Raw genomic sequence first — 14,407 nt, 5'->3', positions numbered from 1 at the left:
AAGTGTGCTTCCTCCGCATGAGGCTGGATGGATTTGAGCAATTTATAATTCTTCTTTACAAATTTCTGTAAGTTACCATGTGCAGCTCTAGAAAATTGAGTATTCAGTATCCGAGTCAATGTGACACTCTTCCACCTAGAATTCTCATAGTGAGACAGAAAGGCCTTTATAAAATCATGGTAAGTATTGAAGGAAGATTTATTCTGAGTGTACCAACTTTTTGCACAGTCTTTGAGTAACTTAGGTATATATTGCATGTAATCCTTTTCCTTGATATTGTAAATATCCATCATTTCCTCAACTTTCTCCAAAAATTCCGATGGCATACTGTCCATCGAGATTCCATCAAACTGTGGAAACTTGCACAATTCTTGTGGCTTTATGAAAGATTGTCGGTGCGGTAAAGAGTTGTCATATTGAGTACTAGTCGCAAAAGTTGCACTTTGAGAAGGACCATTTACATCACTCTTATTTATGTACTTATTATGATGCAAACAAGAATCACCTTTTACATAATCTTGGCAATGACCAGATGGTGTTCCTCTACGGTCATTAGTAGAATCAAATAACTTTTCTTCTGAGCCAGATGACTCAGTTTCAGTATTAGTGGCTTTATCACATACCTTAGATACATGCCTGCGCACTACATCCTCATCAACACAACTATCAGAACTATTCACTACTGTAGGAACTTTTGCACGTTTTCTCTTTGTAAGAGTTCTTCTGCCAGCTGATTCTAACCTACACTGACTAATGGGTGACAACACTTCTTTTACCAATGTTAAAACTTCTAGCTTTACACCCATTATTTGTTCCTGCAGAACCTGGTCCTGAGAGAGATCATTAAAAAGGTAAAGGTAAAGGTAAAGTGTTCCCCTGTGCATAGCACCACGCCATGAAGGCGTATAGGGGGTGTGGGGGTAACGCCCCACACTTTCTTGATCCGGTCGTGTGTGGGGGTGATGTGATCAGCATCACGCCCCTGACCGCCTTTACCCCCCAGGGTTTCCCCCAGGTACCCATGTTATTCGACGCTGGGTGGGCGCCGGGGCCGCTTTCACCGTTAGAAAAGTTCCCGGATTTGAACCGGCCGGGGGTCGAACCCGGGACCTTGAGCATGGTAGTCAGACGCGTTACCGACTGAGCCACCGCGGCCACTATCATTATTCACTAATTTGCAATCACTTGTCACAAGTCCTTGCATGGTTTGAATAAGTTCATTAGGCATATTTCCTGCTGAACCATCCTCTTCATTATGAAGCACTTTGTACTGAAATTGATCAGAATTCATCTCTTGATTAGGTTGAATTTGTGGAGAAGAAGCACCATCACACACTGAAGGTTTAGGTAAACTTGAAAGAGAGGACAAAGTATTTGCTAAATGCTGTTTAGTTTCACACCATTCCTTTTGCATGTGTCTCATATCAACATGCAGTCGCTCTGCCAAATCTGCATATGCTTCTTGTACAGCACCAACCTGCTTACCCAAATTTTCCATCTTTTGTTCCACAACATAGGATACTGCAGAAATATCAGTATCCACTTTCATGGATAATGCTTTTATATGAGATTCCACTTTCTCTGTTCTTATCAAACACTCCTTCTTATATTGAGCAAGATCAATTCTAATTTCTTTTAATTGAGCATCAGAAGATTGCTGAAGAGTTGTCAGCCCAGATTTAAGTACCATCTGGCTAGCATTCAGCTCTATCAATTGAGCATCAGTCTTTTCCTGATTAGCTTTGAGATCCTCCTGATTAGCTTTGAGCTCTGTTTGGCCATCCTTGATAGCATTGAGAGCAGCCATAACATATGCCAAGCAGAAATCACCCTTTGGATCTGACATATTTAAAGGTAAAAACACCTAACCTCAGAAACCAGAACAAGAAGCAAAACAATACAAAGATTATTATAAGCTTGAACCTTTTCAACTAATCACCTGACGTCTCATAATCTTAAATATATAACGACTTTGTCAGTATAATTCAAACTCAGTATCAGCACAATAGGTAGCTATGGTGCTATATTGAAAAGGAAATTTAAATTTACATATACTGATAACTTTATAATTATTATATTGATAAAAATAAAAAAAAACTAGAAACAACAAAAATTACAATAGCATCAAATTATGCAATTATTTGAAAGAACATTTATATGAAGAAAACACTTCTTTACTGTCTCCTTGCGAGGCAGAGCAAGTCCTTCTCTAAATATTTGGGCATGCGTCAGTTCTACATCTGAGCACACTCAACATGTCAGATTCCTCAATCAGGTCCACAAGATGGCTTCCTTCAATTTTCAAAACTTCACATTTGGCTTGTTCACATCCAAAATGCAGAAAATATTACACTCACTTAGTCTTATTTCTCATAACATTTCATTTTAGATAATGCAATATTCATTTACTAGTTAGTTAATGCAGATGCCAGCAGTTAATAATTTCCTGCTCCCAATTATTAAACTAGGAACTTTACACCAGTTCCAAATCTTTTCTTTTTCGTTTTACAGATTATTCCATTATAAAAGCATTTCCAAGCTTCTGTTATCAACAAAATGTCTCTATATAGTTTAAACAAACTATTAAAGATTAACTTATCAAGTATAATCTCTCAAAATATCCAGATTTTTAATGATATCAAACCTTCACCAATAGTCACATTTTTACTTATGTACCATCCCTCTTGAGATCCCTTTTAAGTCACAGACAACTAGTATTAGAGCAACTAGTTCAAGCCAGATTTTTTAGTATGAGTTATCTTCAATTGTTTTTGTTTTATATTTTTGTCCATAACTGCTTAACACCTTGAATGTTTGTTTAGTAAATGTACATATTTGCTCTGTTACAGCTATTTTACTATGTATATCACAATATACTTATTTAATGATTACAAATACCATCTTTTGAATGTTGATACAAAATACCAAGTATGACATCATATTATACATTGAACAATTTTAAAGAGTTGACCTTTGTATATAAACCTTGATGCCAATGCAAATGTACATAATTTGAAGAAATTTAATTATAAATTTGAAAGTATCATATCTTTCTTGTCAGAAAGAACACATATGATTTAAAATATTTGTTTTTCATTTTGTCAGTCAAAAATAACTGTTATGAATATGAATATTCACAATATTCAGAATATTTCACAATTTGATAATTTTGTCATGATATACAAATTGGCTTTTTTAAACATCATATTTAATGGAATAGGTTTAAGTAGTAATTTCAGACATTTAATTGTATTATTTGAATAAAATTTTGAGCAATCTTATGACTAAATTATTATAAATATTGCACAAATGTGGAACTTTGGACTTAGCCTAACCATTTTCAAATGTAGTTATGACAATGTATTATATTTATTGTCATATTGAGAACAATTACAGCCTGGCATTTGGTATACTTCAAAATAAATCCACTCTGCAGACTGATACAGGTTGACATTTTCCATTCTTCAAAGGATATGCAGCCTACAGACAGTATAGTATGGCATTTTGTATTCTTCAAATGATCTCCATACTCCAGAACTGGCTGGTATTTGTTATTGTTTGAAGGATATGAAGCCTACAGGACCGTACAGGCTGGTATTCTGTATTCTTCAAGGGTATCCAAACTTCAGATAAGTACAGGCTGGTATTCATATCAATACAGATTCACATTTTTGTATTATCTAAGATATTCAGACTCGAGAACAGCAAAGCCTGTCCAAAGGTTATTCAAACTCTACAACACAACAGGCGACCATTTTGTATCATCCAAAGGATATCCAGTCTACAGGCTGGCATTTTGTATTCTTCAAAATATATCCAGACTCCATAATGATATAGATGCAAAATAATCTAACACAGTTATTTTTAGTAGATTTTATTTTATCTCCGATGTTTTGTCCTGGTTTCTCAGAACATTTTCAAGCTTACCCCAAAATACGCACACAACCTCACATGGTTAGTCAATCTACACTTTTGTGAGGCCAGAAGAACATAGATAATGATATAGGTTGGCATTTTGTATTCTTCAAAGTATATCAAAACTCGAGAACAGTACAGCCTGGAATTTTGTAATCTTCAAAGTAAATTCAAACTCCAGACTAGCACAGGTGGGCATTTTACATTCTTCAAAGGATGTCCAGTCTCCATAAGAATACAGGCTGGCATTTTGTTATTCTTCAAAGGATATTATCCAGACTCCATAATAATACATGTTGGTATTTTGTATTTTTCAAAGTATATCCACACCTCAGATTAATAAAGGTCAGCATTTTGTATCCTTCAAATGTTATCAAGCCTGCAGAACAATACAGGCCAGGATATTGTATTTTTCAAAGGATACCCAGACTCCAGAATGGTACAGGCTAGCATTTTGTATTCTTCAAAGTAAATTAAATTTCCAGAACAACACAGCTGGGCATTTTACTTTCTTCAAAGGCCAGCATTTTGTATTCTTGAAAGGATATTCAGACTCCAGATCAATACAGATCAGAATTTTTAACTCTTCAAAGAATATCCAGCCTACAGAATAATACAAGCTCTTATTCTGTAATCTTCAAAGGATATTCTTCAAAGGTTATCCAGATTCTACAATACAATTGGCCTACATTTTGTATTCTCCAAAATATATCCAGAATCCATATTAATGTAGGTTGGCATTTTGTATTCTATAAAGTATATACAAACTCGAGAACAGTACAGCCTGACATTTTGTAATCTTCAAAGAAAATTCAAACTCCAGACTAACACAGGTGGGCATCTTGCTTTCTTCAAAGAATATCCAGACCCGAGACGAATACATGCGAGGATTCTGTATACTTCAAAGTTATTCAGACTCCAGATAAGTAAAGACTAGCATTTTATATTCTTCAAAGGATATCAAGTCTACAGAACAATAGAAGCTTGCATTTTGTATTCTTGAAAAGATATCCAAACTCCAGACTAACACAGGTTGGCATTTTGCATTTTAAAAGGATATCCAGACTCCCGTTCAATAGAAGCCATGATTTTGCATTCTTCATATGTTATCCAGCCTACAGAAAAATACCAACCAGTGTTCTGTATTCTTCAGAGGATATTCACACTCCAGATAAGTACAGGCTGGTATTCAAATTTTTCGAAAGGTATCCAAGCTCCAGATCAATACAGGTTCACATTTTGTATTGCCCAAAATATATCCAGGCTCGAGAACAAAACATGCTGGGATTTTCTATTCTCAAATGTTATCCAGACTCTAGAATACAACAGGCAAAAATTTTGTATTGTTCAAAGGATATCCAGACTCCATAATAATATAGGTTGGTATTTTGTATTCTTCAAAGTATATTCAGGTTCCAGATCAATACAGCATTTTGTATTCTTATCCAGTCTACAGTACAATACAGGTCAGGATATTGCATTCTTCAAAGGATATCCAGACTCTGTAATAATATAGGTTAGCATTTTGAATTCTTCAAACTATGTCCAAACTCGAGAACAGTGCAGCTGGCATTTTGTAATCTTCATAGTAAATTCAATCTCCAGAAAAACACAGGTGGGCATTTTACTTTCTTCAAAGAATATCTAGACTCCAGGTCAATACATGCCAGGATTTTATATTCTTCAAAGGATATCCTAGACTCGAGATTAATACAGGCTGGCATTTTGTATTCTTCAAAGTATATCCAGACTTGGTGCCATTGGAATTTCACTTGTTTGGACATTGAAAAGAACATTGGATGGGTCAGAAGTTTGAAGATGACAATGAGGTACTGGAGGCAGTGCAAAGTTGGTTAAAAAGTCTAAATGAAAAGCTTTTTTCTACAGGGTATCTGTAGCCTTGTGGACAGGTGAAGCAGGTGCATTGGGAACTAGGGCGATTATGTCAAACATTAAGACACAAACAATTTCTATAAGTACTCTTGTAAAAGGTAAAGGTACCCCTGTGCATGTTCACATATGCCATGAAGGCATATGGGGTGATGTGGAGGAATAGAGCTTCACATATTCTTGATCTTGGCCATAGTTGTTGGGATGATGTGATCAGCATCATGCCCTGGCACCTTTACCCCTTCTCCCCTCTCTCCAGGATTGCCCCCATGTGCTGGGTGAGCCTCAGAGCTGCGCAGAAACAGAGAAATGACTGGAATCCTACTCTAGATCACTTGCCCTGGGATTCAAACCCGGGACTTCTGCTTGGTAGTCAGATGCTCTACCAACTGAGCCACTGTGACTCTTAAGTACTCTTGTAAAAACATTATTAACAAAATTCCTCTTTTTAATCCCTTGAATGTGAATGAGATATATATATGCTTTGTGTTTGCTTTGATTAGATTGGACTACAAGTGGTGTATGTATTCGCCCAGACACTGAGAACATAACAATCACACTCCATGAGTAAAACATAAAAACAGTAGCAGAAGAGTAAGAAGATGGAAAAGAATAAGAAAAAGAATATAAATTAGATGTAATAAATGTTGCCTGCTGTTGTGAGGTAGTTCGTGCATAATAGAAAACCTAAATATGGCTCACAAAACAAATTTTCGTGATGAGAACATTGAGTTGCACTTGTTTGATGTTTTAGGTCCACTTTATGTGCATATAGAGGCTAATCGGAACTGAACCTATAGCTTAAAGTGCAATCCAGACCATGGTGCAATGTGTCTCCACCAGGTATCGAATCCAGAACCTTTGATAACAAGGAGACAATGTTATCTCTATGCCAAAAGGAGCCATGTTCAACTTGTTGTTTACAGTGAAAGTGAATCTGAATTGGATAAAGAAGAGTGATGAAACTGAATTTTATTAAAAAAAAAACCTCCATTTTCCAGTAGTGACTTGCTTAGAAAATTCCACACCTAAGGGGTGAAATAAGTTTCCCTCATATTATTTTCTACGTGTTTTAAATTATTATTCAAAAGTATTATTTCCTTACCTCATCACTATGATCCGCAAATGTAGTGAGGCATTTCAATGTTCTTATATCCCATAGTTTAGCTGTTCTGTCCATGGAACTTGTAGCTATAAGCATTGAATTAAAATTAAACATGGTGTTGCTGATTTCTTCAGAGTGGTCTTCAAGAAGGCCTATCCTCCTGTAATACGTGAAAAAGAAGTGCATACAAATTACCTATGTTTGAAATGCTGAGAAGAAAATCAATAAAATATGTATGTGCAAGAGAGATAAATAGAGAGGAATTTACATTATCCTACATTAAACAGGATGTCTCCAAAAATGCATACACACTTTGGTTTCAATCTGTCGTACTACACAGAGATGAGGACTTTTATTTCCTGCAAGAAGTGACACCTCCCTATCACCACAGTAAGGTGAGGGCTAACAAATAAAAAAATTCTGGACTAGAAAAAAACATGATACATTGGATCCCCACAAATTCACCAGACCTGGCACTACTAGACTTCTTATGAGGACATGTGGTGTAGATCCGCCACACCATTTGAAACCCTGGCATGGGAGCAGTAGCGCTAGTGTCGCTAGGCTAAGATATGGGGAAGCCTGTAGTTCACATGTTTTCTGAGGTTTCAGAAAGCTTGGCCCTACTACACAGTCATGGATTAATGGGATTATTACAACACAGCAACACAGAAGTGTCCATGACTGTACAAAATCAGCAACAGTCAATGACTTAAAAGCAGCCACCAATTGAAAGAGAATATGCCCAAATACCAGAGAAAATTATTTGTGTTGTTTGCGATTCTTTTGGTAAATTTTATCAACATTACCTTGACCAGAAGGTAATCTGTGATAACTGAAAATTCTACACTTCTATTCTTCACACAAAACATACATGGTATGTAATAAATATTATATTTATAATTGTTCCAAATGTGTTACATTTTTGGGACACGTTACATATTTAACCTGTCCTGGGTGGGTGGTTTCAAATAGGAATGTCCCTGCAGGCAGCAGCTCAGGGGTTCACCCAGCAAATGGATATCTGAGAACAACTATGGGAGGTAAAGGTGACTAGAGCATGGTGCTGACCAGATCATCTCAGTAAATGGCCAAAATTGTTACCTTTTTGTTTTATTCTGAAGCAAAATATATTTTGTCTTTTTGTACTTTTTCATGATGCACAGATATCAAAAAGAGACCACTTAATCTGCTCTTCTTTAAGGAATACCTCTGAGCCATGCTTTACGCACTCTCCAAAATGCCACTTAGCGGCATATGGAGCTAATGAAGAAGAAGAAGAAGGTACTGTAAAAAAAAAAAAAAACGATAATCCAAACTGACAGCACATGAATCGTCAAGATCAGATCCCGACTTCAGTTTTCCCGAGTTTTCAGTATCCCGAACAGTATCATATTTAAAGGTGGTTAATTCTTGGTATTTTCTGCACTGTAAGTGCCTGAAATTTCTTAATATTAACAGTTGTTATTCCAGAAATGCAAAAACAATAACTGTATGGGGAGGGGGAAGAAATAATGTGTGGAATTAATGATTTTCACTGCATTGGAAAATGTCGAAAATTGCCAATTCCAAAATTTTTGTGACTTGGTTGGGGAAAATTACATTTTTTTAATCTCAAATGGCAGAATTACAAAAATTTTCCTTCCCGATCCCATACCAACCAAAACTTTTCTGTGCCACACACACTGACATGCCAATGCCAATGCCAATGCTTTATTAACAGGTTTTTTGTAAGTATCGGGACCATTGTGCCCTTGACTTACTATCATGTTCTTACAAAAAAGTGTATATACAACATTTTTCTTGCTATAACCCGGGTCGACTGTCGGCCGGGATTTGGACAATAGTTCATCTGTATTATTTCACTAATTTGAAATTGTTGAGTTCCTTGTTATAATTTTGCATTGACAGAGGAAGGAAATAATCACTATTATTTTTCAAACCATACATAGTTCGGTGCACTGATGAAAAGTTCTAATCACAAACTACATTTTGCACATCACTTTAAGACACAAAACATAAAATAACCACATAGAATAATAATAATGATAACAATATATAAGTAACAATAAGTAACAAAGAAACAACAAAATCACAATCTGTGCTTTTATAGCTGCACTATCAAGGAACACTAATCTGCTCCATTGAAAACAGTACTTTGAAATACTCATAAACAGGAGTATATGTAACACATAACATAATAATACAATAGCATTTTTGAATTTAGATTTGTTCAAAATTTCGGGGCATGGAGTGGGTCATCCGGACCTGTGGTCGAGTTCCAATGCCCCGAACCGCTGGATTTGGATGCTGTTGGATCTGGCTCCAGAAGTTGTAACACATGGCATATATAGCAGATTGAACATAATCTAGTTCAAGGTCCTCATGGATTTGTAAGATACGAGTATCTCGGCTATGACCAGTAATAAGTCGAGCAACATTATTCTGTATAATCTGCAATGTCCTTATGACTGAAGGTCGGAGATGACCCCAAGCTGGTGCTGCATACAGCAGCGTGGGACGTACCATCATCTTATACACATGCAAGCGAGTCGTCAGTCCCAAGGTAGGATTTCGGAAAACTGGGTACAATTGTCCAACTCGATTTTGTGCTTTTGCTGTCACAGTTGAGATGTGTTTATGGAAATTTAGTCTTCGGTCCAAAACCACTCCTAGATATGTGGTAAAAGGTTTGTCCGGTATAGAAGATCCCTGGAGTCGTAGAATCTTTGGTAGTTGTCTATGTCGACGTGTAAATAAAACCGCAGCACTCTTCAGTGAATTATACTTCATGCACCAGCGAGTAGACCAATCTTCCAACTCTAATAGTTGTTGTCTCATCCTGCTATAGCATAGATCCTGTAAAGGGCTATTTGTAAAGATGGCAACATCATCTGCATAGGTAGCTAACATGCATCTATGAGTAGCAGGGATATCACTGGTATATAAAGCAAACAGAAGTGGAGATAAAACAGCTCCCTGAGGGACACCAGCATGTATGATCTTAACGGTAGATCGAGCACTTAAAAATTGCACCTGAAATTGTCTCTTTTGTAAATACTGATCCAATAATTGCACCAAATAAATAGGAACTCCCAATTCCGATAGTTTCACAATTAATCCAGAATGCCAAATTCGATCAAAGGCTTTGTCGGAGTCAAGAAATACCCCTAGAGTATGTCGACTGAGATTAAAGTTTCCTGTAACATACTCCACTACTCGGACCAGTTGCGTAGTAGTACTGTGATGTTGACGAAATCCGAATTGATGATACGGTAGCAAGCCTTTTTCATCCACCACAGCTTGTAATCGTCTGAGTAGTATATGTTCAAAGATTTTGCTAACATGGCTCAGAAGACTTATAGGTCTATAATTCTGTGGTAGAAGAATGTTCTTTCCTGGTTTTGGCAAGAGGATTATTTTTGCTAGTTTCCAACTTGATGGATAATAGCCGGTAAGGAATATAGCATTGAAGACTTTTGCTAGAAAAACTAACAATTTTCTGGGGCCGTTCTTCAGTTGTAATGTAGTAATAGTATCAAAGCCAGGTGCCTTACCAGGTCGAAGAAGATTTATAACACCTTTGACCTCTTGAGGGGTTGTGAGAAGTGGATAAGCTGTGAGTGGTTCATGACGTAATTGTTCCAGTCGATGTTGAATATTCTGGATATAATTGCCATTATGCGGTTGATCTGGTGTGTGGAATTGGTCCTCCAGATGTTTGGAGAACACTTCAGCCTTCTCCTCTGGTGTGTACACCATGCCATTTGGACCCTGGAGAGGGTAGGCAGCAGATTGTGGATTCTTTCGCAGATAATTTCTTAATAATTGCCAGAATCTACTATCCTGCATTGATATCCCAGAGAATTCGGTGTCCCAATCTGCCTGTCGCTGCCGAATGAGATATCGGCGAAATCGATCGTGAAATTGATTATACAACTGTTTGTAGCGATGGTTATAAGTTTGTTGCCATTTCCGTCGGAAATATTTTTTACAGTTCAGGAGGATCATACCCTCACGGGATAGACAGCCATAGTTATTGTATAACTGAGGGGTTCTGATAGTGGAGTGAAGATAAGAAGTTTGTATACCTGCTGTAAGGTTTTGTAAAGCCGAATCAATTTCGGCTGGGGTTTTTAAAGCTAAATGCAAGTCAATGATAGGCACTAATTGTCGAGTGTAAGCATCCCAGTCTGTTGTAACATGATATTTTGGAGGAGGAGGCTTCAATAAATTATGATGAACAATTTCAAAGAGTATTGGTTGATGGTCCGAGTCTAGATCATGAATAACATAGGGACCAGTCATAATATTTACACCTTGATATATCAAGACATCCAACACATCTGGAAGTCCACGTCCTCGTGGATAATGAGTGGGTTCTCTTGGGGCACGAATGGGCAAGTTCAATTGTTGGACACTTTGGAGAAGAGAGGCACCTCCACGGTTCACTACACGCGAATTCCATGCAGGGTTTTTACAATTTAGATCACCAGCTAAAATCACTTTGCGGCCCAAGCGAAAAACAGTCTCTAGTTCTTGTATAGGAATAAGCTGTTCTGGAACGTTATATCCTGCTATCAAAATTAGTGGGTCGGTGGTAGTTAATAGTTCAATTATTGTGATTTCTAAAGCTTCTAGAGCTGGATTTGGAAGTTGACGTGCAAATAGTGAAGATTTCACAACTACAGCCGTACCTCCTTTCCGTCCCGGGAACCGATCGTTTCTATAAATGGTATAATTTGCAATTTTCCATTTTTTACGGGGTTTCAAGTGCGTTTCATTCACCAGAGCTATATCAACATTATATTCACGTAAAAATTGTTTGAAAGTCAGGAATTGAGTATGAACTCCATCAGCATTCCACTGAACACACGTCAATGTTCTACTTATCGGAGTACCTTTACGGGCCATTTCCGAAAAGGTTATCCAAAACATCCATGGCAACACTGAACTTATCTACGATTGTCTTGGCATGACTAATTCGCTGTAGACCAGATTTAATTTTTTGAAGAAAACCCCTGAAATCGAAAATTTCTTTTATGCTAGTCCAAATGTCCTTAAATTCCTGGCCTCTTGTATTAGTTTTTGTATTTGCAGCAGTAACATAACTCCTAGTGTTTGGTAGTGCAGGGAAAGCTGTCTGGTCTTGTAAGGAAGGAGGTGATTGCTTAGGAGTGTCGGAAGAAGACTGTACACCATTTTTGCGGAGTTCTTGCGCTCGTTGTACACATTGGAAAATTGGACAACCGCGAAAGTTAGCAGGGTGGTCACCTTCACAGTTTACACATTTAGCAGGTGATGTACGGTCTTTTTTAGGGCATTTCCGTGTATCATGTAATTGAGCACATTTGACACAGCGAGCTATGGCATTGCAGTTCTGTTGGGAATGTCCAAGTCTCTGACATTTAAAACACTGTATAAATTGCCGTGGGTGGTACTCCTCTATCACCACACGGTGTTGTTCAAAATATGGTTCTTTATAGATTCCTTTCGCAAATTCAGTCTTTTTAATGGTCAGCAGAAAAAGAGCTAATGGCATGAGTTTATGGGTATTTTGATCCTTCTGTTTCAACTGAGATACCTTGAGCACATCATAACCTAGTTCTTGATAGAATCTGCCGATATCCATGATATTTGTATCCTTTGGAAGTTTTCGCAGTACAACTCGAAGTACCGGAACCCCTGTTTGAGTCCCGGTTGCATATTCGAGATTATGACTTTTCAGATGATCAATAGCAATATTATACTCCTCCATAGTGGCAAAGTGAATTTTTGATCCAGTAGAAGTATGGTATATTGTAGGATTAATTTTAAGTGCTTTGAAGTGTTGGGAGAGGGCATAGAAATTGTTAAGGTTAAACACATATATGGGTGGTGGTTTCATTCGACGGGTGTCTTGAATAGAATTTCGTGTGGTTGTATCATCCCCTTTGTCACCAGGAGCATCCTCAGTTTCGTGTTCCTGAAGAGCACTAAATTGATTATTCAGTGGGATGGATATTGGCTGATATATCGGTAATCTCCTTGCCGTCTTCTTGCTGAGCTGAAAGCCCTCAGCATCCATTCGGGAATCTTCACCAGATGAATCGCCACTATCACGGGGCCTCTTGTTGGAAACACTAGTTGTAGATTCGGTTTTCTGTAGTTTAGGGTCCGTAATAGCATCTGGGAGCGAATTCGTGGAATTATGAAGTGATTCTCTGGAGCGAAAGTTGGGAACAGTCGATCCTTGTAATATGCGTGCTCCATGTATTTCTGTCAGATCCGTATCAGATGAGGAAAGCTGAAAACCACGTCATCTGTATCGTGCAGTCCTGAGTGGAGGGGATTTAGGTGTTTCAAAGTCCTGTTTTTTCATTGTCGGAGCTTGAGGAAACGGGAAGCAAATTACGAAGACGCCTAAGTTGGTGAAAAACACCCCCCAATTGCGTTTTCGAACATATTATCGGTGCACACAACACCTGTCAAAGTGTACACCACGATTTGTATCTTCCTGTTGTGTCCGGAAGGAATGAAGCAAATGTGCAGTACCTTGTCTTTTATACAGCACGATTACCCCGCACTCGCGAACCGGTGATTTTTGCCGAATTACACGATTACACGAATATACTAGTTCTCAGTTCCCCAAAGTACAGTCCGATGTGAGATTTTAATTAGGTTTTAGGCACTTCGATCACCAATGGAAGGCTGACGAACCACAAAAGTGGCTTACGGTGTATATAATGCGATCTGAGTCCACTGATTCAAAAGAACTGTTCTTTGAATCAAAACAAAGCACCGTCTGTGTACTTCGCTAAGCACAGTTTTTAGCGATTTTTGTACAATTATTCACAACCACGGAACCGAGTTACTTACATCGGACATCTGACAACTTCCGAAACACTAGAAAATATCCGGATACAACTAGAACTTGATTCTTCTTACCGTAATTAGCGAAAAATAGAGAGCTCAACGCAATACGTCCGACTCACTTATTACCGCCACCGGAAGTCACACTGACATGATTCTAATGTCTCTGGTGAAAATGTTCTCTCATTATTCTGTTGGACACGACAGTTGATTGCTGGAACTTAACAGCCTGTAAATCGTGGATGATATTATTTATAATAAAATATTGCTAGAATTATACCATTTGAATTATATGACCTTTTTCCAGATATATCAGAGGGGTAAATATGCCCTCCCCTCTGCAGACACTCTTGTTAAAAATAGCTAACATTTATCATCAGGTTAATACTAAGCCCACGTTGCAGAAATCTCCGCTACAGAATAGCAAAACATGCTTACCTCTGTGTCCTCAAATCCCAAATTGATACTGTACTATCAAATGACCCTAAAATAATCAGAGATCCATGGTTGCTAAAATCTACTGCTACGACTTCTCCTGTGTGTCCTCTAAGAGTAGTTATTTCTTGCCCTGGAAAGAAACAGATGATTTACATTTCACTGAAATTGCGATGTTGAGACAATTTATTTAATTCCCTTTCTATCTGG

At 37.7% G+C, this 14,407-nt stretch overlaps 1 protein-coding gene across 3 annotated transcripts in view; it reads right to left on the bottom strand.

Moving 5' to 3' along the window:
* Positions 1–14,407, bottom strand: part of LOC145996888 (uncharacterized) — a 66,201-nt gene that overhangs the window by 26,062 nt on the left and 25,732 nt on the right. For all 3 annotated transcript variants that reach the window (XM_083133444.1, XM_083133445.1, XM_083133443.1), the window contains 2 exons: positions 14,201–14,330; positions 6,911–7,070 (listed from right to left, as the gene is read on the bottom strand). In XM_083133444.1, the coding sequence (XP_082989570.1) occupies positions 6,911–7,070; positions 14,201–14,330 (290 nt within the window). The remainder of the gene's footprint in view (positions 1–6,910; positions 7,071–14,200; positions 14,331–14,407) is intronic.

This window comes from Lepisma saccharinum, chromosome 13, assembly GCF_977018435.1.
Source record: "Lepisma saccharinum chromosome 13, izLepSacc3.1, whole genome shotgun sequence".
Taxonomy (NCBI): domain Eukaryota; kingdom Metazoa; phylum Arthropoda; class Insecta; order Zygentoma; family Lepismatidae; genus Lepisma; species Lepisma saccharinum.
This window is presented reverse-complemented; position numbering and strand designations above follow the sequence as displayed.